The 25,216-nt window shown below is 36.4% G+C and overlaps 1 protein-coding gene across 4 annotated transcripts in view; it reads right to left on the bottom strand.

The window, feature by feature from the left end:
- ERBB4 (erb-b2 receptor tyrosine kinase 4) overlaps positions 1-25,216 on the bottom strand; it is a 995,253-nt gene that overhangs the window by 150,606 nt on the left and 819,431 nt on the right. For all 4 annotated transcript variants that reach the window (XM_053672642.1, XM_053672598.1, XM_053672619.1 and 1 more), the window contains exon 20: positions 9,983-10,168. In XM_053672642.1, the coding sequence (XP_053528617.1) occupies positions 9,983-10,168 (186 nt within the window). The remainder of the gene's footprint in view (positions 1-9,982; positions 10,169-25,216) is intronic.

Genomic DNA, 25,216 nt, shown 5'->3' with positions numbered 1-25,216 from the left:
TCCCAGTCAGCTCAGCCTAGACCAGCTGACAGCCCAGCGTCACCTGCCATGTGAATGAGCACAGCCAAGATGCCAGGGCCACTCAGTGGATCCAGATCTGCGACCATCTTATATTAGATGGAAGATAAGAAAAGAGAGGGGTACTCATTTGGAAGTGATAATGCTTGCCCATACCTGGCAGAGAGATTGGAGAGCTCTGCGTCCATGGAACTGAACACAAGCGCCTTTATGTATCTAATATAAAGGTCTGGGAGCTGCAGATCCTGCCCTCTGTTTGCTACGCAGCCTGTATTCCTCACCAGATTCTTCAACATCCCTACAAAAAGCATTGTGGGAACCTACCAATAAATGATGAAAATGGGGTTTTTTATTTTTATAGGTCAGCACCAAGCTGGAATAATTTAATTATTTTTAAAAGTAATGTGATATTTCTCTAATCTAGTGTATTAGACCATATTCAGTTCTGTTTAACATGAAGAAATGATGGGAAAAGTTCTCTGGGCAGACTTGTGATTTGTCCTGAAAAAAAATTAAGTGCAGTGTTTATTTATGCAAAGGTATAGTGACCCTCCTCTGAAATGAATGAACTGGACAAGGCTGCTTTGTGTGACTAAAAAAAATTTAAGTATCTACTGAGTAATCCTATGTGGAAGGTGGTATGTTAAGATATTGACATGTTTTATTGTTTTATCCGTTATAAAAACCCCATGATGTAAATATTATCCCGATGTTTATACCAGGAAATTCACAGAGTTTAAGAAACTTGCCCCAAATTTCAAAGCTAATGGCTGATAGTGTTGGAATTCAAAGCCAGATCATTCTAATCCAATCAATTTCTTTTTTCATCATTAAGAAAATAGAAACATCTATTTTCTTTCACCATTATAATCATAGTAGGTTTCACGAGTACAATGATAAATGAGAACAAAGGAACAAAAATAGAAATACATACAAGAAATAAAGGAATATAAGAGTTAGTCCAAACTGATAACAATATAAATTCCTGTTTTGTAGAAACTTTTGTGTAACTTTTCAGATTAGAGTCAGTTGCTCCTATTTATTCATTAATTAAAATGCAATAAACCTAGGTTACGGAAGCACAGTATTCTCATTTGGTGAAAGAGCAAATGACTCTCCAAGCTCTCATAACTACGATTCAGGATTCAAACCAAGATCGTCTTTCCCCGTGGTTCTTATTGTTTTCTGCTACACCATGCTGTCCTTCTCCAGACTTCAGGTCTAAATTAAATTTGATGATAATAAATATTATATAATATATTATCCTTTTACTTCATATTATGTTAATATCTATTAGGTACTGAAGCTTTGGTAGAAAATGTGCATAGTCAATGTATGATCTATTTAACCATCACAATAGAAAGGCAAATGGAGGCGACTGCCCATTTCATAGGTAAGGAAATAGGTTTAGAGACATGGAGTAGTTTGCCTAAGTGACAGAGATGATAAAGGGCACAGATGAAAGTTCGGCACTAGCGCTTCCTTCTCTCACTCCTGCCCTGAAAAACTGTCAACAGGTACCGTCTTACCTTCACTATAAGAGGCAGCATTCCTGTTTACTTATATATTTGTGCTTGTTTTTCTGTCTTTGTTCCAATAGACATAAAAACGATTATTGAGGAACTTCTTGCTGTCCTTTATTGAATTTTCAGACCTTGGGATAACTGCTACATCATAACTTAATATTTTTAACAACTAATAAATAAACAAATCTTTCTCAGTTAAAAAAGACTATAGATACTCTCTTTGGCATTCTGATCTCAAGTATCTAATTAAGACATGGGACTAAGAATGGACAGATTAGGAAAAAGTCCCCCACCAGAATGTCTCCTTAGGGGAAAAAAAAGGAAAAGAAAACTGCATCTTTATGAAATTATCAATGATTTATCCACAGTTCTGAGTTCAGTTCTTCATTCTTGGACTAGTTTGCAGCATAACCTGGGAAAAGTCACTGAAGGTATTACTGTGAATACAATGTTACTGCTGAATTATATTTATGGCACCAAATTTCCTTAAAAATATAATGACAATTCATGAGAATATGTAATGCCTTTAAAGTTAAATGACAGCAGTAAAAATGTAAATATTAAGCAACTTTATATCCTTATCTGTCCCAAAAAGTAGTTATATGACTACGAAAAAGTCTATTTTAACTTAAATCATGAATTGTCGTTAGAGTTTAGCTATGTCACTAATACTATGGCTTCTAATTCCAATATCCCTTTTATAGTTTGCCTTTATAAAATATAATAATTTATCTGTGTCAGAATGTACCCAAAGAATGTATTCAGTAAATTGGATTCACAAACTTCTAAACATATTAAATAATGTTCTTAGATTCTTAAACATAATATGGGCCAATGTTGTCTTTTTTGAGAATGTTACTACTATTCTGTTTTTTGACTATTTATTATTTTAGAATTGTATACATTAACTTTATATACATATATATTATACACTTATATGAATATCACTGATGTGAAATCTACATATAGAGTCTGGTTTTGACTATAAACAAATAAAAGTTGTAGTACCCAATTCCTGAGTTTAGGTTGCATGGGATGCTCAGATATTAATTTAATTTTTTCATGCAGAAGGGAATGGCTGGATCAAATGGGAAATTACATTTTTCTGCCACTGTGTAGCTGCTGCTAGAGAAAAACAGAACAGAGGAACAATGGCAAATGAAGGTTCTGTACATGTTATGTGTTGAGATCTTAAGGAGAACTTTGCATGTATGTATAGAATACATGTCTTAACACAGGAATCTGCTCTTCTTTCAGTCATTGAGAACTCTGTTTTCGAAATGAGAAAGGCTCTCTCCTCTTTTTCCTCCCAACACCTGCCACTCTGCCACCAATAGTAAATATAACTAGATTCACGGATATCTCCCAATGGCCACAAAAAATTCAGGTTTCACAGTAGAATTCTTATTAGCTCCAAAAGTAATTCAGGATCAAACTAGAGGGTAAAATTAAAAAATAAAAAGTTTAATTGAGGAAATCTATTAAACTGGCCTAAAGTCATACTGACCTTTAAACAATACTTTCTTTAGAAAACATAAATGCTGGAATCAATTTGTTTGCAAAATTATGACTGAGAAGCTTTGATTTATAGTCAAAATCTAAATCATTCTAGTTGAACATATTAGGTTACTTTTTATTCTTTAAATAGGAAATAATTTTTATTTCCATTTCCTTTTGGAAGAATTTTAAGATTGAGTCAATTCATGCCTTAATCAAGCAATGAATCATCTTGAAGTAGACCATGGACCACTGACATGTGTTTTTAGAATCATCTCTTTAACTAGTTTCAATGGTAAATCACAGAGGGAGAAAGCCATAGGGAACCTATGTCTGAATTAAACTGCAAATCAATTAGAACTCCAGAAAGAAATATGACAATAAAGTAAATTAGGCCAGCAAAGCCCTGAGGAAGGTTTCAAGATTTTGAAAAATAACATCGACAGCAGCCTATATTCAGTATTCAGGTTTTACAAATACAGTAATAACAACAGCCAAATAAAAAAGCTTCAAATATTATTTTCCTTAGACAGGAGTCAGGAGCTTGCAGTTGTATAGTAATAAGAAGGCAATATTACTTTTGCCTTTACTTTTTTAAGCTTGAGAATAAAAAGTTAGAATTTTCTCTTTGTTCCTTTTCAGTAATGGACTATCTTATTCAAAGAATTATAGTTGACCTCAGACCTTCTCAGACCTTCTGTAGTTCACTGATGGTTTCACATGTTTGTAATGTTACAAATTATCTAATTTTCTAACACAAACATTGGAGGGCGTGATGACGGCACATGTAGGACAGGATCTCAGGAAGTTGTGTAGGAAAGCACATGAGGATGGAAAACTCAAGTTCTTTCTTCCAAGAATCCGAAATGTTAATATTAAATAGAAGATCATGTCTTCCTACTCTGACATGGCCTAAGAACAGAGAACTAGCATTTTATATCTGGAATTTAAAAGTTGAGTATTTTAAAGTGACATCTGTAGGGTGTTGTAACTATAGATGTGTATCTTTCCTAACTGTTGTAATCTCAGATGTTATCCAAAATAACGCATAGTATACATTCTTAGTCTGTGCTAAGCAGTATTTTTAGCACATTACAAATATTATCTTATTCTCATAATTTGTCTATAAAGTAAGTGCTATTACCATCCCCTTTAAATCTTTTTTTCTTTTATTGATTCTAGGGAGAGGGAAAAGGAGGGAGAAAGAAAGGGAGAGAAATATTGATTGGTTGTCTTTATACACACCCTGACTGGGGACTGAACCACAACCCAGGCCCGTGCCCTGACCAGGAATTAAACCCATGACCTTTCGGTTGGCAGAACCATGCCCAACCAACTGAGCCATACCAGCCAGGGCACCATTCCCATTTTTAGAGGACACAGAGAGTTTAACTAACTTGTATAAGACCACACAGCTAATAAGTGGTGGAGGTGTGATTGGAACATATTCAGCCTGGGTCTAGAATCTATATGCTTAACTCGTAAGCTACATTTTAAGTTTGTAACTTATAGTGTCACTTATTTTCAGAATTTACATGACATAATAACTCACAGAACAGTTTTGATCTTCCTTTATAATAACATCTTTTAAAAAACACAGGTTGAAAAAACGGTCCTATGAATTAATATCTAGTACTTTTTCCTTAAAATAAAACATAGATGTTAATGATAAAGCACTAAAAAGTTCTCATGAAGACAATAAAAATTATTATTCATGATAGAATCTTTTCTTTGAAGGGGTTCATGGTGAGTCACAACTACAGATAGAATGTCACATTCCTCACAACCCCTCAAGTTCAGAAGTGCTTTTAGAGGAGAATGAGTGCCTTCAAATGGCAGTGGTGTTGTGTGTGTGTGTGTGTGTGTGTGTGTGTGTGTGTGTGTGTGTGTGTGTGTGTGGTTGGAGATAATAGAGCACAGCCTACTTTATTAAAGACCTAGCAGGCATCGGGGACTTGGTATGGAATCCAGGGATTACAACCCATTGTTGCGTTCTTCAAGACTTTACTCCCCCATTTTCCTCATCCATAAATAGGAGAATAATGGCATTATCATAACTAAAGTTTCATGAAATATTGAATAAAACAATATACAAATAGCCCCAAGCAGATGCCACAAGTATAAGATATGCTTCCTCCACAGGGACTCATTGAGTGTAAATCAGTGTCATTGACCATGGAGCTACTTCACCATAAACTCAAACAGAATTTTCAGAATCTGCTAAATTGTCTTTTAAAAAATCATTTGCCCAAGTTGTTAGTAACAAATGTGAAAGAAGCAACTGTCATTATTATCTTCCAGGCTTCATAAAACCCTTGGAAGGCACTGGTATGATATGACTGTTAAATAATCACATGTTTTGCCCTGCTTACCAAGTTAGAGCAAGTTTTTTTTAAAGATTTTATTTATTCATTTTTAGAGAGAGGGGAAGAAAAGGAGAGAGAGGGAGAGAAATATCAGTGTGTGGTTGCCTCTCGTGCATCTCCTGCTGGGAACTGGCCTGCAATCCAGGCATGTGCCCTGACTGGGAATTGAACTGCAGTTGTTTGGTTCCCAGGCTTGCACTCAATCCACTGAGCTACACCAGCCAGGGCTAAGTTAAAGCAAGTTTCAAATGAAGCGTATGAAGAGAAAATATGGCTGCCAATAAGAAGCAAACACAAAAGAATTTTGCATTTCAATTTCTGTTTTCTATTGTGTAACATACTGTAAAATAATAAAACTGTGGAAAAATAAAAAATACTTGAACTATGGATGAAACTATTTTTAAATAATTTCTTCCTCATTTATAAAACACAGATTAGCAAATCTGTTCATTTGTGAGTGTGACTTTAATCAAGTTACTTAAATTCTCTGTAATTTACTTTCTTCGTGTGAAATGGACATAACAATACTTAATGTCATAGGTTTGTGATGAGACAAATTAATTAATAAGTAAAATATACTGTTGTGCTGACACGGGGTAAGAACTTCATGTTAGCTATAATTATTATTTCTTCTGCACACTGTTAAACTTTCCTCAGGTGCATTACAACACAATATAAACTACTATTTTACAGTACCATCTCCCCTCCTCACAGCTGTGTCCACAACAAGAAAGGATACAGCCAAAACAAAAGTAGGCATTGGGATGATTAGGCTGATACTTCTCTTACTTTCATGAGTCTCTCTTGATGAGAATTGAAAGCAAAGAAAAATAAGCCTCTAAGTTCTTGAAATATCTATTTTTAAAAGACTTGTCTTTACTCAGACTATGCTACTCATATTTTACAGACATTTCTACAACAATTCTCTGGTTTCACCTTGTAGATGACAAGATTGTTTTTAAACACTCTGTGTCCTGGGACCCAAGCCAGGGACCTTCCATAGACTACTTTACTTGATCTTTGTGAATCATTATGAAGAAACGAGTTTGTTTTTTATTGCTGTAAATAATTACCACAATTCTAGTGGCTTGAAACAATACAGACTTATTTTCTTACAGCCCTGGGTGTCCAAAGCCGGTTTCACTGGACTGAAGTCAATGTGTTGGCAGGCCCAGGCTCCTTCTGGAGTTTCTAGGGGTGAGTTGGTTTCCTTGCCTCTCTCAGCTTCTAGAAGTAGAGTGAACCCTCCAGCTCATGGCCAGTTCTCCATCTTCAAACCTGTCATCCCAACTCTGTTTGCATCTTTATTCCTTCTCCCTTTTACTCGATCCTTCTGCCCACCACTCATAAATTTTTCTGGACTACACTGGGACCACCTGTATAATCCAGGATAGTCCCCCCATTTAAAATCCTCATTTTAATCACATCTCCACAGTCCTTTTTAACATGTCAAGAAACATTTGTAGGTTCTGGGGATAGTACATAGCATCTTTGGGGAGAGGGTTTGTTTGTTAGTCTACCATAGGTAGATACTATTCTACTCATTTTGCAGATAAAAAAATAGAATTATTAACTCTATTTGAGGAACACAATTCAGAGACTGCATAACTGACTCAAACTCACAAAACCAAAATGTGGGCCTCAACTCGGTGTAGATCCTTCTCACCTTGAGGCTGTTTCCACAACACAATTCTGGCCCCAAAGTAAGAAGAAAGATCAAGGAAAGATTCCTTCCTGAATGGTAGATTTTTAAGTTTTCTATACTAGAGAAGTTATTTATTGAATATTTTTATTGAATAGCTATTATATATAAGATCCAATTTTAGGTGCTGAGAACAAATATGAATCAGACTTAGTCAATTCCTATTCATCCTCTATATATTTCATCCCCATATATTTCAATGCCTTTTAACTCCTAAATCTGTATCTACTGTCCTGACCAAATTCTACTATCTAATTGACAGTTCCAGTTTCATGTCATATTAACTTAACTTTTGATTTGTTTCCAGCAAACAAGATCCATCCCTCAGCCTTCTCCAGCTCAGGAAGCAGCACGCCCATGCATCCCCGAAGTCTCCCCCATAATTATTTTTCTTCAAAAGCTGAAGCACAGAGTTTAATCCTATACTTAATTATTGCATTTGTTGGATGTCTGTTCATGCTTTTGGGGTACACAGAGAGAAACAGGCCCACGCTGATGCTGTGCACCCCAACACTCCTTAGTAAGCATGATAGGTGTCCACAAATACGTATTAAACAACTAATGACTAAATAAACTTGCCATCCACCCAGAGTGGTAGATGAACATGTAGCACAATATTCAAATAATAAAAATATGTTCAAGATACCAACAGTCAAAGCTAATACAGAAGAGGAAGAATTACTTCTGTTTAAAGAGAGAAGCTGACTACAGAAGGCTGCATAAGAGGAGGAAGCCCGATCAGTGTTGATGGTTGAAAAGAAAACTATGAGAAAAGATTTCTGAGCAGAAGAGATGGCATTTGCAAAGGCAAAAAAGTTTCAAACAGTGTGATTATTCAGGGAACTCAAAGCAGTTTCTATTATTAGAGTGTACAGTCTTGCATAAATGATATATTAATGCCATGTATCCCTCAGGATAAAACCTAAATTATAGAAAACACTGCAGGAAATATAGAGAAGAGCTAAAAAATTTTTGAATCTCAGTTTTGTTTTCATTTATAGGGCTAGGATGATTTGAGAATTCTTATTGCATATTTAGCCCACCTTATAAATTATAGACATTCTTAGATAAGTAAATCACTTTTTGAAGAGTTATATGTGAAACTTCATTACTGTAAAGAATCTCCCAGTTGTAAGTTTTTCATGCAATATTCACAAAGTTGTAATACAGAGTCCATAAGAAACTGTATTGAAATTGATGGTATATAACCTGGGATTTTCCTTCAAATAGTTTATTGGTTTTCATTTAATGAGTTATCTCAAATTTCTGCTTTGAGAGATGTGTTCTTCTTTATCCTTAGATTATAAAAAGAAACAGTATAGGCCTACTAAGTTAACATTTGCCATTTATATCAGACAAAGGCAAAGATGACCATAACTATAGAACGCACAGAACATCCGGTCATATTTTGACGTATGTAAGAGTTGAAATGGTGAATTAAAACTTATCTCAGCCCTAGGTATCTAGAAGGCGAATATTTTCAAGAAATATCCTTGGTATAGATCATTCTAAGTGGTTTCTTACACATGAAGAATAGACACCAGGAATCGAACACTGGCGGACAGCAGGAAATAAATGCTTTACTTGGCTCCCAGAACAGTTCAGTGTTTGAGCCAAGATTTAAATTTGAAGAAGTCACATAAAAAATCCAGTTCTGGCCCCTATCTAAAAAATGGAAAAATCAGAAAACTGGTGGGGAAAACCACAGTTTCCCATAGGGGAACAGTCATTCTCAACTTTACCTTAGAGCCACCTCCCACATCCGCCCAGGTACTGGATCTAGGCCACTTCCCTCATGAGTGTTACATGTCGGAGACCTTGTGCCAGACCGATAAAATCCCCAGCCATTAAAGACCAGTTGAACATTATAAAAATGTCTAGAAAAGTATTTAGAATTTGTTTGACCATTTGTAATACTGAGAATTTAATGTACATGTTACCATAAAATCGCCTAAATATGAAACAATTGAGACATTTAATCTCTTTGTCTTTGGACTCTGTTTGTTCACTAAACTGCACCAAAACTAACAGAAAGCCAAACAAATGCAGTATATATCTTCAACACGGGCACCCCAGGTGACCTTGAATAAGCGGAACTCTGGACCTGGGACTGTGAATGAACCCTTCTTAACACCCTTCTGCTGCTGGAGTTATGGCTTGTTTGGATTTGTTTAGATTTTCAGGTAAAAGTTCACTGACAAAACAATTTCATGCCTTTATTTTTATTTTAAATCTTGGAACTAGATAGTTTTCTAGGTCTTTTTAATGTGCCAAAATTTTAACAAGTTCTGTTATTCATTTTTTAGAGTCCCCACTCCTTAAAGGAATTTTTGCCCTTTCCACATAATTTTTCTAGTGCTTTCCTTTGCTTTTATATACACAGCAAAATATTATATTAGGCTGCCAATTTGGGTTCTGTGTTTGCCTCTTCAGAACAAGTGGTAAAATCTGCGTGTTTCTGTTTGAGCCCTCTATGTAGACAGTGTTTTTTAGGATTTCTATTCTGTAGGACCTAAAACTGCATTTTGGAGCAGAATCCTCATTTAGATTTTGTTTCAGAAATTGATTTATTTCTATTTAGCAGTAGAGGTGAAGATGGAACGTGATTTCTTCTTCCTTTTCCTTATCAAATATAAGTGTACAACTTCCCCCCTGGTCAGCAAGCTATTTGTTTTGTCTTCTGGTCAACAGATATTGTGTTTTTGATCTCGGCTTTTGAAAGTAAATACCTCCCTATAATATATCTGTTAATAGCAAGTATAGTACATTTAAATAGATTGAAAAATTGAACATGTTTTCAATATCCAAAGAGTTCTGGATGAGCAACTATAAAGCTAGAAAAGTCACGTCCACAGGACGTGATGGGCACTTACCTTAGCTATCTGGACGCACCAGTTAAGCAGCAGCTGTGATCCGATGTTGTCCTTGTGTTCATGGACGTAATCCAACAGGCAGCCGTGAGGCATGAGCTGTGTAACCAGCTGAATGGTTGGGCTGAGGCACACACCCAATAGCCGGACTAAGTGCGGATGGTCCATACTTGCCATGATTAGAGCTTCCTGTAAGAAAAAATATATATATATAAATATATAAACACAAAAAACACCATTATTAAAATTCAAAGTTATTTACAAATGTAGTTACTTGCACTGCACTAATGGTGCTGATAAGGGTTTTGAAATGTACTCTCACTCAAAGAAATGAATCTGAAATGAAAAGACATTATGTTGCTATTATATTCTTAGTGATTTGGTTCAAATAAAATTAAGTGAAAAACCAGCACTACACGTTTATCAAAGTAGAAAATGTTTTAGAATAAGTGCATATAAAATTTATAGTAGTATTTTTTCTTTTGTAATAAAGACTATATGAAGTGTTATTTGCTGCCAGATAAGTTAAAATTGAAACCTGACTTATACTGTGGATTTTTAACATTCGGTCTTTGGCTCTCGAGTACGATAATATACAAATGCAGTTATTTGTGCAATAAATTATTTGTACAATAAGTTGAGACAAACAAGTCATCTACTATTCATGTGGATGCTAAAATGTATACAGGTAAAATTTATAAATTATAACTATCAAAACTTAAATAATTATAAACAATATACTCATTATATATTTATATAGAGGAATATTTTAATAAACATTTTGCTCCTTAACTTCACCCTAATTCAAATTCATTTTATTTAAAAACTTATTGGTGACATCTTATTCAGAGAATTATAAAATTTAAGAGTTATGTGGACTTCCGCCAAGATGGAGGTTTAGGTGGATGTGCCGTGCCTCCTCACACAACCAAGTTTAGGGACAACTAAATATTAGCATCAGAAAACACAACCAGAACACGGAAAACTGAACTTTTCGGAAATCCGCTAACAACAAATTCTTCAGCCCGACTGGTAAGGGGCGAAACTGGCGTAGGGTGAGGAGTTACAAAGGAGGGCTCGGGTCGAACCCGGGTGCAGAATCCAGACGCGCGAATCCAGTCGCACGGGTTCCAAACCCAGGATTGGACCTAGTGAGCGACCGAGCAACCCACCGGGTGAGCGACTGCAGAGGAGACAGTGGGGAGGCGGTGCAGGTGTTGACTGTGGTTGCCTAATTGCGCGTGAGTGAGGGAGTGAGCGGTTGGACCGGCGGCGGCGATAGACGGCGGCCGGAGGCCCTGGCGATGATAGATGGCAGCCGCAGCGGCAAGAGAGGGCGCCGCCATTTCCCCGCTCTGACCACGCCCCCACATACAGCGTCACAACCCAGCAACCTGGGACATCAAGGCGCCGCTTCTCCCACTTAAAGGGCCAGAACAGACCAAAAATGTCGCAGGGAGAACTCAAAGTCCCAGAGATAAATCTAAGTGACGAAGAAATAGCAAAACTCTCAGACGCACAGTTTAAAACACTGGTCATCAGCTTCCTCATAGATCTGGTGGATTATAGCCACAAATTAGAGAAACATATGAAGGCGAAACTAATTGAAATGAATGGAATTCCACAGGAAACCCATAGAGATGAAAAGGAAACTGGGACTCAAATCAATGGAGTGGACTAGAAGAAAGCAAATAATGGCCAAACAGAAAAGAGTCAAGGAGCAAGAATTCAAAGAAATGAGGAGAGTCTTAGGAACCTCCAGGACATCTTTAAACGCTCCAATATCCGAATTATAGGGGTACCAGAAGGGGGAAAGACACAACCACCAGTGGAAAAACTATTTGAACAAATAATAAAAGAAAATTTCCCCAATCTGGCAAAGGAAATAGACTTCCAAGAAATCCAAGAAGCCCAGAGAGTACCAAAAAAGTTGGACTCAAGAAGAAACACACCAAGGCATATCATAATTACATTAGCCAAAATTAAAATGAAGGAGAGAATCCTGGAAGCAGCAAGAGCTAAGGGGACAATCACCTACAAAGGAGTCCCCATCAGGCTGTCAGCAGATTTCTCAAAAGAGACCTTACAGGCAAGAAGGGGCTGGAAAGAAATATTCCAAGTCATGAAATCTAAAGACCTACAACCAAGATTGCTCTACCCAGCAAAACTTTCATTTAGAAAGGAAGGACAGATAAGGTGCTTCTCAGATAAGACCAAATTCAAGGAGTTCATCATCACCAAGCCCTTATTATATGAAATGTTAAAGGGACTTATCGAAGAAAAAGAAGTTAAAGAAACATGAACAGTGAAAGGACAACAAACTCACAGTTATTAACAACCACACCTAAAATGAAAGCAAACTAAAAGGACAGCTAGATCAGGAGTGGAAACATAGAAATGAAGATCTCAAGGAGGGTTAGCAACAGGGGAGTGGGAGGAGGAGATGGGGGGAGAAGGTACAGAAAACAAGTAGCATAGACAGTAGATAGAAAATAGATGGGGGGGGGCAAGAATAGTATGGGAAATATAGAACCTAAAGGACTTGAGACACATGGACATAAACTAAAGGGGGGGTAATGGTGGGGTTGGGGGGCAGGGTGGAGGGGAATGAAGGGGGGAATAGAACAACTGTAACAGCATAATCAATTCAAAAAAATAAATAAATTAAAAAAAAGAGTTATGTGGACTATACAAATTTGTCTATTTTAAATTTATAATTACATGAAATAAGAAAACAGTTCTAGGTTTTTTATCATAATCATAAAGGCACTTCTGCTTAATGGAAATAAAATGTTTTTAGGTGCATTCTAAAGTGAGCTTCCAACAAAAACTTATTTTAAATGTCTTTATTAGAATTTGACACTAATATGACCTTACACATACACGCAGAGGAGTGTGATACGTATGTGACAATTATTATCAATCAGTTACCTATATGACAGTATGTTAATTGTGCTATTCTTGAACAATTTCTGTAGCTTTGAAATTTTTCAAAACAAAAAATATAATCTAAGACGGGATGTGACATTCCATTTAAGATGGCTTGGCAAACTTTTACTTCCATTTGCTCTCAATAACACTATACCAACCATAAAGGACTTTTTTTTTATTTAAAAAGCCAGACACCAGATAGAAAGGAAGCAATAAGGAAATACTTCTGTAAGTAGAAAGTGGCTTACTAGTAGCAACCGACTTAGCAAAAATAGAAGCCTGATTCAGCAGGGGGTGGTATTGAGAAGAAATGCACTTTATACCACAGATGCACACCACCAAAGGCCAAGGGTGTTAGCACTGCAGACCTCTCTAAGTTGAGCGGGGGGCATGGCTTCAGCAGGATGGCTTCAAAGTCGAGTCAGGAAGAACTTAATGATCTACACCCCTTCCACTGTTAGGAGAGACTAACCAAAAGGATTGTGAATTTTACACACACTCGAAAGAGAAGTGCTCTGATGAAAACAGCATTAGGTAAATTGATACAGGGTGAAAATTGGGACCACTCTCCACTTCCTTCTTTCAAATGAACCTGTGGCTTCAGAATGATGACTTTTGTTTAAACGTCAAATTCCATATCCAGGGAAATTTTAATGAGGTGAGTTAATACTATACAGACATGCTCAGATATACCTATTCTTAAACAATTTTATGCCAGATGCTTCGTTTCACTGTTAGATGTGCATATTAAATAAATGGGGTGGCAAGAGTGGGGATAAAAGAGTACATGAAATTGAGGAAACAAGGAACTATCAATGATGGAATATTTCAGAATAACAGATGTGCAGCGGACTGAGACAGCAACCAGTCCAGACTGGAACAGGGTATGTTGCTCTGGGAAAGGTGATCTGGGAAGACAGAATTGATAGACTACTTAATGAGTTGAAAGCACATTTAAAGACTATCTATTTTTCTAGCAGAAGTTGAAATCAAATTAGTGGTAGATACGTAGACAAAGTGGAAGTAAATTCACTTTCACAAATTGAAAGTAATTTGTGAATTAATTTCACAAAGTGAAAGTAAATTCACAAATTAGTGGTAGACAAAGTGAAAGTAAAAAAGTATAAATTGATGTAAAACACAAGAAATGCACACAAGATAATTGTATTTACTATAGAGCACAGCTGGGATACTTTACATAATTATAATAACATACACATGAAATGCTGAAATAAGCAAATATGTGACTACTAAAAGATCAGGAGCAGGAAGGTATACTTCTGTAAGGTGGTGATGGAAAAGATATAAAAGATATATTCTCGCTGTTCATAGTAAAAAAGTTAACACTACATGATGCATAAAACTGAAAAAAACAAAAGTTGACAGTGTGAGCATATTATTTAGATATATGAAGTTAAGCTAGAGGAGAAATTGCCCCAAAGTTGAAAGCGATGGCTTTGGCCCATAGAAAATGGGGTGGGGGATGGGGATGGGGGTGGCCAGAGACTGCTGTCCTTCATCATTAGCCTTGATGAAGTTCTTGGCTTTTATTGTTATTATCATAAACCTGTTTCTGAGGACATTATTCATTTTTAACCCCCATTACTATTTTAGTGGTGTTGAGTTCAGCTGAGTCTAAAGATTATTCACAATTATGGGGTATGTCTGATGGAGCATATAAATTTACTGAATGTAGCTGAATTCTTATGTGAGGTGTAGCATTTTAGTTTTTGAGTAAGGAAGGGTGGGGTGGTATTGGCACATGCCTGCAGAAAGGAGTGATTCAGGGCCAAACAGAAGAAATAAGCTGATAGGATGGTATCAGCCTTACTCGGAGACCTTGGGTTTTGAGTCCATATGGACTGAAGCTGAAATCATTTTCCATATGGCTTTCGAGTAGGTTATGTCCTCCAATTCCCCTTTCTACAGATACCCCAGAAATCGTATGAGTTATTGAAGAGAGGAGAGCCCCAGTTTCTATGCTTCTTGGCTGAGACCACCACAGGGAGGCATCACCTCTAGTAAGGACATTGGCATCCACAGGGACACTGGTAGCAGGGCCAAGGGTAGAAGCTCTTAGTGGTTCAGAGAGGCTCTACATGGGGGCACGAAAGGGTAACACGGGACACTGCAGCTATCACAGGGAGACTGCAGCTATCACAGGGAGACTGCAGCTGGGAGACTGGTTTAAGATTGTGTATGAGACCCCCAGTAACTTCCCAAACGATTTGGGAAAGGTTCATTTGGTACTGCAGTTTCCGCATAATCAGCAAAGCAGAAACTTGAGTCATTACTATTAATATGGCCCCATCTGAATCAATGAGGTAGAAACATTTTGGTTTTACTTACTGTATATTTTAGTAAACATGTGAAATAAAGCAAACCACTATGGTTAAAAGGACAGTACAGAGAGGCATGCCAGGCAAGTTTAATTACCTAGTATTAAATTATTAATATTAACTAATTGATTAATTCCACATTCATTCATGTTAAAAGTCTAAACCAGAGGGTTTCGGTGCTAAATTGTGATCTGCACACATATGAACAGGCACATATACATCAACAAATAGGCAAAACATCTAATCAAATTAAATATCTAACTTAATCAGGTAACAAATTAAGTATTTAATTAGACATTAAATAATAACTATCTGATTCATTTAAATATGCTCTGTTGTATTCTCTCTATTTCTCTTTTCTATGGCTCTCAGTCTTCCATGTGCATAAGGTTCACCTAAGTATATTCCAAACGTGGCTTTCTGACCCCACTCCCAGATCTGGAAGAGGGTCAGAAATCTGCATTATAATGAGCTCCCAGTGAAGCCATTGCAGGAAATATGAAACTCTGAGAAGTTTTAGAACAGCTCCATTAAATGTGCATCTCTATGATCCATTTCAAAAACAGCAACATGCAACTGTGTTTTGATCCTTATTGTAACCCTCTAAAACGTCAAAAAAGTAGCAATTCTCAGCTGTAAAGTAAGGACTCAGAGGTGAGGAGGATTACTGCTTCAGGCCATATGATGAGTGAAAAGCAGCTTCAGTTTTCAGACGCTGTCTTCCTGATTCTTAATGCGGTGCTGTTTATTATGCTAGTAAAAAGAGCCCATTTTTTTACTTCCATTCCATCAGCACTGCACACTGGAGCTGCTTGTCTTGTTAGCAGAAAGACAACACTCGACCTCTGAATTAGCTTACCTGAATGAATTGGGTAAACTACATTTCAGTTGCTGAGAAGCAAAAAACAAACAAAAAAATCAAAGAAAAAAGTTGTGCTGGCAGGTAAAATTGTCATCACTTATAATGTGATTTCAGAAAAAAGCAAAAGAAAAGTACCTCTCTGATTTCCTAAAAATGATGTTTGGTACAGGCTATTTCTTAAGATAAAGAAAATAAAATTTCAGGTACAAATTTCAGAGACTTTGAGGTTGTATCAGGGTTCTTTTTCAGCATGAAATATATAAACATTGTTTTTTTTTAATTTAAGGAGTAATAATAATTCAACTGTAAATACACATTTGAAAAGCTTACATCAGCAGAGTGTAAAAAAGTCACATGAAAGTTCTCTCTTAAAAAATCTATTAGTAAGTCCTGGCAAAAAAGCTGGGGCTGTATTAAGGAAAATTGCTCATCACACTACAAAGAGTATTTGAAACCAAATTGCAGAGTATTTGCATAATAATTCTCTTTTTTTGAGAAAGAAAAGATGAACAAGACACTAATTGTAGGTTTTATTTTTTCATAAAGGAAATAGCAGATGGCTTTTTTGGGAAGTAGGGGAATAGATAAAGAAAAGAGAATATAGATTCATTTAGAGTGATGAGTGGGACTGAAAGGGAAAAATGTCCAATATTTTAATAATAGAGTGTTGGCTTTCAATAAATTGCTCTGTGTTAAAATTAATAATATCCGCTGTTCCACATCTCATGTGGGGTCCACAGAAAGAGTCTTGGAATCATTTATGCTGTCACTAAAAATGTCACCAAGGTCACTGGAAGAAATACAATTTGACAGGTGCATTATCAATTTCTCCAGAAATAAAATGATTCTTGGTCTTTGTTTTCTCTTTTGCCATACAAAACTTTTCTGGGAGGTGAGTTAAAGGGCTTCCCTCATTGGACAGGAAGTGTGCAACAGCTTCACACTGAAAACTAACGCATGAACATTTTTCTTTATGATGAGAACATTTTTGTTAACTACCAAGGGACAACCAGAGCACAGACAAAAAGCTCTGAAGTGTGCGTACCATTATTCTCTAGCATATGCTATTTGTTTCTTTATTTTGGTCTGAAGGAAAGACATTTCTGTACAATAACAAAACTGAGTGATATAATTGTCGCATTAAGGCATCATTTTGCCCAGTCTTCAGATGTTTATACCTTGCCCTTTAAACTTGTTTTTTTACTCATGTTGGTTAGTGGTTTCACAAAAAGAAAATAACAACAACAACAACAACAAACAATAACACACATATGGTCAGTGAAAACTAATGGGCTGTTCTGGTTTTTTTTTTTAATGTTAACTTCAGCCAAACTTTCACTGTTTCATTATGTCTATGGACCATTAATTCAATACTCTCCGGCTGAAAATGGGAAAAATCCCATTGCTTCAGGGCTTAGGAAGATAAAAAGGGAGATAGAGAAGAAGAAAGGTAGACAATTAATGCAGACATGCAGAGTCAGGAAATTTAGGAATCCTCAAAAAGAATGTCTCTCCCAAAGGCAGTGATGGTGATGAAGAAAACAGAACAGAGATGGCAGTGACAAAAGGGAAATAAAATCATCGGTCTGTACTAATATTATACAAACCTGTTTTGCTGCAGATGGTACCCAGACAATAAAATAGATGAAATCTCCATCTGTTCCTTCATGTCTAAAGCAAATATAATTTACTTGTGCAAGTAGTGAGCAGCAATTAGATAGGCTGGATTAATATGCCATCGGTTTTAGTTTGTCCACTTTGCTCAGGGACCTTAGCACTTGCTTCTAATCTCTGGTATCATTTTCATGCACCTGAACAATCAAGATTAGGATCCTTCCGACTTTTAGAGTCACTCATTCTCCATCTCCATTCTACATCATTCACCCATTGGCCAGCTGAATCTTAGCTTTAGATATTACAATACTTAACAAGGCTACCTATGAAAAATGTTGTGAAAATTTTACTTTGTGACTGTTTTTCTACATTTCCCCTACCCGTGGTTACACTGAATTTCTCTCCACCCTTATTATACAGGGTCCGGCATGAATAACACTCCCTTTTATTACAAAATCATAAGCATGTAATTCTGTAATGTAACCATATCATATGCAAGCATACCATATAACTTTTGGGTAAAATGTTCAAATTAAAACTACAAATTATTACACCCATATCATTACCCTACTAACCACACTCAAGCAGGCCTTATTTCTGCAGGACCCTGTATTCTTATACATGTGCTCTGTTACATATTACTTAAAAACATTTATTGAGGACATGCTATGTGTCTGGTGCTGATTAAAGCAGGGTCTAAAATAGCATCTCTATCTTCATGAAGCTTTCATTATACCAAGAGAAGCAACACATAAAAAGAAAAAACAAGTAAATATGAAACAAATGTATAAATAATTGTAAATTACTTGAAGGATTATGAGATAATAGAGGGTGTTTTTAATAAAATGATGGTTGCAGACTACTTTAGATAAGGGTATTGAGGAAATATATCCTAAGACCTGAATGAGGAGAAGCCAGATAGACAAACATGAGGAAAGAGCCTAAGAGCTTGGCGAATTTGGGAAGCTCGGCAAAGGCTCATGTGCCTGGAATTTAGCAAAAGCTGCAGTGGCATGAGATGTAGGGAGGACCAGATCATGAAGGGCCTTGCAGTCATGGAAAAAAATACAGGAATTCTTCATAATTTTAATGCCTACTTTCTGTTATGCTTCACTTACCTCTCTCCTAGCCGGCACTCCAATTTTAACTACCGCAACGAAAGCATTTACCAAAATCATAAGATATTTTTTCCATTAATTTTCCTATTTTGCCACTCCTCAGCCAAAGGTAGCTCCCATCACCTGAATACTCAAATGTTCAAATGTCATAAAAATCATAGATTCATGGGGATTTGTTCTAAGCCTCTTGATCTCATCCTCTAAAAATAGCCCTCTGTTTCCATTTTTAATTTCTTATTGATGCTTTCTCATGTTTATTATGCTCTGTATTACTGAACAGAAAAAAAAACAACTTTCAACCTTTCACAATATTTACTCTGTAAGAAATGTGCTCTGAACATCATTCCACTTTGCTCTCATTAACCATTTTACCAGGGTTTCCTTCTACTACAACTTCAGCGTCACTCTATACTGTTATCTTCAAGGGATCCATAAGTGTATTTGGATGCCCCATGTTCTAAAAACAAAAGTTCCTCCAAGTTGCCGTTTTTCTACTTTGGAAATAGTTGTTATTCTTACCTTTGTTATTTGTTTATTTTATGATCTTTCACTCCTCAGGGCTCTAGTCTTCTTGAACCTTTTCTGAACTCTTCCTGTTCAAATTAGTCTTGAAAAAGTGACCGGTGCCCTCCTTTTCACCAGTCATCAGGTTTATTCTCTCACTGGTATATTTTCCTGGCCTTCTGAACTATTTGATGTCACTGAACACCCTTCATTTTGAAAATCCCTACCTTTATTATGTTATTATTTTATTCCACCCCAAACCTTCAGTCTCTCTGAGTGCTCTTGTTATAATTGTTGACACCTGCTTTTCCCTCTCTTTCCTTAAATGTGGAAATGCTTCCATGGCTTTGTCGCTAATATTGTTTGTTTTCATCTATAATCTCGTGCATCCATATATTTTATAACTTTAGGAAATATGACAGAGTTAGCAAAAACTAGGAATCAATCTAAAATTTTTGGGGTTTTTCAGCAGTTGGTTTCATTTGGAGCTGTTTGAATAACATTGTTATTTACAAAAACAGAAAACAAAATTCATTAGCATCACATCCAAAATATGTATCTGAAATATGCTGAAAAAGGAAATGATGCTGTATCCATATTCCAAGTTTTATTTTCCAATTCTGTAATTTTTAATAGGTGTCTCTGAGCAAGAACTAATAGATCTTTATATATGTACACCTCCTATATCATAATACCTAGATGTGTTTCTGAAGGGTTTGCCATATATAGTAATTTTTTCTGAAATTAGTAATATCTGATTACATTTATTAGTTTATTACCAAATTCATGTTGAGCATATGGCTCATAGCAAAAATCAATACTATTTCATTAATAAATGCACAGAATCTTTATTGTATTCCCCACTCTCCATCCTACTCATCCCAAATATCAAACTATGTTTCAAATACCCTGGTCATACTGATATACATCTTACCTGACCTCAAATGTAAGACCCAAAGTAAATTTGTCCAAAAGAAATTGTCTGCTAACTCCATTCATTTTAGAAATTTCAGAAACATTTCTTAATTAGGTGCTAAGATCTTACATTCACATTTGACATTCTCTATTTTATTGTTTTCCGTTCTACTCCATATCCAATATTTTGACAAGGTCCAATGAGTTGCTTATTCCAACGTAGCTCCTAAACATACCTTTCTAGGTATTTTCATTCTGACTCCTACTTAAGTTCAGGCTCATATCAGTACTGTAAAAAAATGCTGATGTTTTTCATTAACTCCAGTCTATTTTTGGTATAACTTAACATAAAAGATCTTGCATTTTCAGGGGGTGCTACCTAGAGAGCCTGAAGACTGCATGGACTCAATAAACATTTGTTGAGTTAAATTTGATATGTTGAAAATTGCAATAAATTTTGTAATGAAGAAGCTTAGATTATGCTCCCAGCCATGACAGCCTGTGGGACTGACCTGCATAGTCCTCTTTGTCCTGCCAGACCCAGACTCCACCCCTCTCTACTTCTACCATGTGCCCAGTGAAACTGATCCAAATGCATGACAATATGATGCCTGTTTATTAGATTTCACTTGGGTTCAGGCATTAAAAGCAGCAGCAGAGACTAAAGAGAGAAGAGAGTGCCCTTGGTATTTACCCCATGCCCTGCTCTTCCCTGTAGTCCTCTCCCCAAGGCCACGGCTCTGCTACGTTAGGGGAAACTGTGCCTTGCTCAGTCAAGCTTGCCTAGCAGTTCTGTTACTGGTCCTGAGTTACTTCAACAATCCCAGTGGCTATTCCTCAGCTTTGCCTATCTCTCTGTAAAAAGTCCTTTGGTAAACTCTTTTCCATTACTCTGACTTTGTTCACCATGTACTTTCTGTGGGGATTTTTCTTATGCACTCATCTTGGCCAAATCACATAACATGACACTCCCTTGTAAAATGCCACACTAGGTTGCTGATGACAAAGCATGGAATGCACGGTACACCGACACCCCCTCAACTCATCCACGGTAAATACTGCTAAGCAATCGTTGCAGTAGGCTGATAATGAATCCCCAAATATGACCATGTCCTAACCCCGGGAACCTATGAGTGCTACTTTATTCAGAAAAAGAGTCTGTAAGGATGGTTAAATTAGGGACTTTGAGGTGAGGAGGTTATCTTTGATTATCCCTGTGGGCCTAAATGCCCTCACAGGTATCCTGATGAGAGAGAGTCGGAAGGAGCTCCTTAAGGACGAGGCAGTGTGACAGAGAAAGACCAGTTGAGAGGGAGGCAGCCGCAAGCCAAAAAACACCAGAAGCAAGAAACAGGTTTTTCCTTAGAACCTTCTAGAAGGCTGGCAACACCTTGATTTCAGAAATCTGGTCCCTAGAAATGTGACGTAGTATATTTCTATTGTTTTAACTCACCAAGTTTGTGGTAATTTGTCATGACAGCCTCAGGAAATTAATACTATTCCCATATTCCTTCCTGCCTGGACTGGAGGAGGACTCAAAATCCTTCTCCACTCTCAACTTTTGTTGCTTTAGGCAACAAAAAACAATTTACTGGACAGTAGAGGTGAGATTAAATATTGTTGCTTTGATTTTATACATATTTTTAAAATTAATGTTGCTACCAAACCTTCTTTAGTTCAAATGTACTATATTAGGCTAATCTAAATGCTAGAGATACCTTTTAATTCATTTAGAAATTAACATATATGTGTAATGGCTAAATGATATAGTAGAGGAAAAGAGCTTATCACAGTGTCTAGTACCCTCTTAAAGTGTTAATTATTGCTCTATTTGTATTAAGCCAATTGTATCTAAAGGGAAGGAAGCTGTTGAATAGAGAGGCATGGCTCAGAGGTCAGAAACAAGCTGCAGCTGCAGAGTGAGCAGTCACTTTGAACTTTAGAGAGCGGGGGCAGTATTCACAATGCCAGGCAGGAGACCTGACCAAAGAGAAGTGAACAACCAGTTTTTCTGTCACCATTTTACGAGCGATTTTTTTTTTTCTCTTCAAGCCCATGGAGAGGCAGGAATGCATTCTCCAACTTCAACATGAAGTAATCTCGAATAGTCAAAAGAAGGCCAAAGGTAGCTTACGGCGTGCCAAGAGAACTTCGAGGGCCGCATATGCTTTCCTCTGTACGAAGTGGTAACAAACACAGCAAGTCGGTGATTACACCGGGCAATCTGGGTCGCAGTGGTAACAAAGACCAAGGGGACTGGTGAAGGCTGGGACAGTAGCTCCCCCATCTGTGACTTTGCTTCCTGCAGTTTCATTACCCACAGTTCCCTGCGGTCCTCAAATATTAAATGGAAATGGCATAAAGAAAGAACTCCCATTTTAAATTTAGTGACATGCTGATGAAATCTCATGTCATGCCTCCCTGTCCCATCCAGACAGTGCCCACCTGCCAGTCACTCCCTCAGTAGTTGTCTTGCTCATCAGATTGACTGTTGGGCTAACCCAGTGCTTGCCCTCAAGTCATGCTTATTTTCCTCAGCAATGGCCCCAAACTACAAGGTGAGTGGTGCTGGCAATTCAGACATGCCAAAGTGAAGCCACGAAGTGGAGGTATGCATTGGAAAAAAACCATGTGTGTGTGTGTGCGCATACTTCCATTTTACTCTCTCTATATGTGAAAATCAGTTTCTTTAAGGGTTATTTAATCTGCTGGGTAAACTCTATATTTAGACCAAATATAGCTTACCAGCTCTTAGTAAACACATTTATAGTCCCTTTAAAGTTACCTAATAAATAATTGCTTCAAATCATAATAATGACTGCTACCTTCTGTTGAATTGTACCTCAGGCAGTACTATTCATTATATATGAACTCAGTTCTCAGGACAATCTTGTCTAACAGATATTATTCTGTCAGCCAAGTGATAAGGAGACAAGTTCCAAAAGGATAAGGAATTGGTTAAGATCCTAAAGTTAGTAAGTAGGCAACCTGGGATGTGGATCTGATCTCATCGTATATATGATCAAGGCTCTTACTACCAAGTGGTCTCTTCAGGGATTTATTGTCATTAGGTAACCAGGTAGACTGAGCTGATTTTGTGGTAATTATGCTAGTGTCTTAATAAGAATCATCAATGATATAATTAACCCATTAATGGATTCTGTATGATGTGAGATTCTAACAGGTACTAACTATCCTTTTGTTGTTGTTGTTGTTAAATCACAATTTACCCAAACTAGGAGCACGATGTCTCCACAACTACTTAAAATTAATTCTCCAATAATAAAATGCTAAATAGTTTTGCAGAAAGGGACTAAGACAAATGGATGTCTTTATTCTCATTTCAGCACAGGAAAACTTGATTCCAGGAGAATTTAACCAATCATTTTTAAATTTTAATTTGATTTAGTATAGATAAGAATCTAGACATTTTGGTAATAGCTCTTATTTAATCACTTAGAACTTTGTGATTTGCTATTTTGTATATTTTATGGAATAATGCTCAATTCCATTTTTCTAAATACAGCAACTTCTTTAAAGGAGGACATTTACTGTATTTCTAGTTTGGAAGAAATATTCATTAATGACACTTATATCAAAGGCATGTAATAACAAACACCAGAATAAAATTAGGGACATCTCTCTGAATACCTAATAAAATATGTCACACACACTACTGGTAAAGGATCAGTTGGATAGTGTTCTTTATGATTCAGTCAAGATAAAATAGTGAGTGATTTTAATTAATTTTTCCATTTTTTCCTTATCCATCTCATGCTCATACAGAATAATTCACATAAAGAAATCATGTGATTTATCATTTATTTTATTCTTATCTCTTCTACTTTTTATAATGAATTTAATTATTACCATCAGATATATTAAATTTGAAACTGTGATTTATATGCAAGTTCCTATATTAACTATTCATGTCAATATTATTGTAATATTCTACACCTATCCAGATACCAAGGGCATTTCATTAGAGGCAACAACTAGTGAAATGCTGCATTAATGTTATTTACACAAGCAACCTAAGTTATAATAAACCCTTAAAGTAAAGGATATGTTGTCGCAAAGACCTCTTCTCCTAAAGGCTTTGCTGCAGGAAGCTGTGAGTCTGAGAGTGTGGCTAAGGCTGGATGCACACTGTGAAGGGTTAGAAAGCAGCCGTGAAACAAATTAGCTCATAAAAAAATCTCTGCAAGAAGACATTGAATCGTGATGTGGCATTTGAAACCAGCCATTGAAAATCACCCACATTTTAGAAATGAAATGGCAGCTTGGATATTAATTAACCTAAGAAAAGTTCATTCATCATAATTATATTCATCATCAATAATCTCAAACATAGTACAAGGCACCAGAGTGGTAACCATGTTATATATTATTCTATGGATAACTGTATACAATTAAAATATTTATAAGGAATAGGTAGTAATTCTGACATTCACTGAAACTCAATATTGACTGAGGATTACTCTATATATTTTACAAGTGCAAAAGTTAGAAAGAGATACATTTTACTTTAGGTAGTTAATACCCTAGCAGAAGTCATTCAAACTTATTAGAAACAGGTCATGAACATTACTGATAGTTATAATAAATAGTTATGATGTAAATTTCCTATAATAATTAATCACAAACAGATTAACTTCTAGCTGAAAAAACTGATTATGAAAAAACAAAAACAAAACCTTTGTTGAGGAGAAAAATGTGAGTATGTGGGAAGGACATGTTATAAAAGAATAAAGAACCTGGGTAGGTCGTGTGATGAAGAGAAAGAGACACAGACACTGATTCACACAAATATTTTCCAGAGTTTGCTGTGTCTTTTACCAGGTATGTGATAACTAGCAAGTCATTTACATTGTCAAAACCTCAAGCTCCTTGACTGTATACAGCTGGGGATCAATAAGCCTCCTGCTGTGCAACAACAATTTCACATAATATA

This window comes from Artibeus jamaicensis, unplaced genomic scaffold (genome assembly GCF_021234435.1).
Source record: "Artibeus jamaicensis isolate MK-2021 breed Jamaican fruit bat unplaced genomic scaffold, CSHL_Jam_final contig_1015, whole genome shotgun sequence".
Classification (NCBI taxonomy): Eukaryota; Metazoa; Chordata; class Mammalia; order Chiroptera; family Phyllostomidae; genus Artibeus; species Artibeus jamaicensis.
The sequence above is the reverse complement of the archived record's forward strand: the minus strand, read 5'-3'. Positions and strand labels throughout refer to the sequence as shown.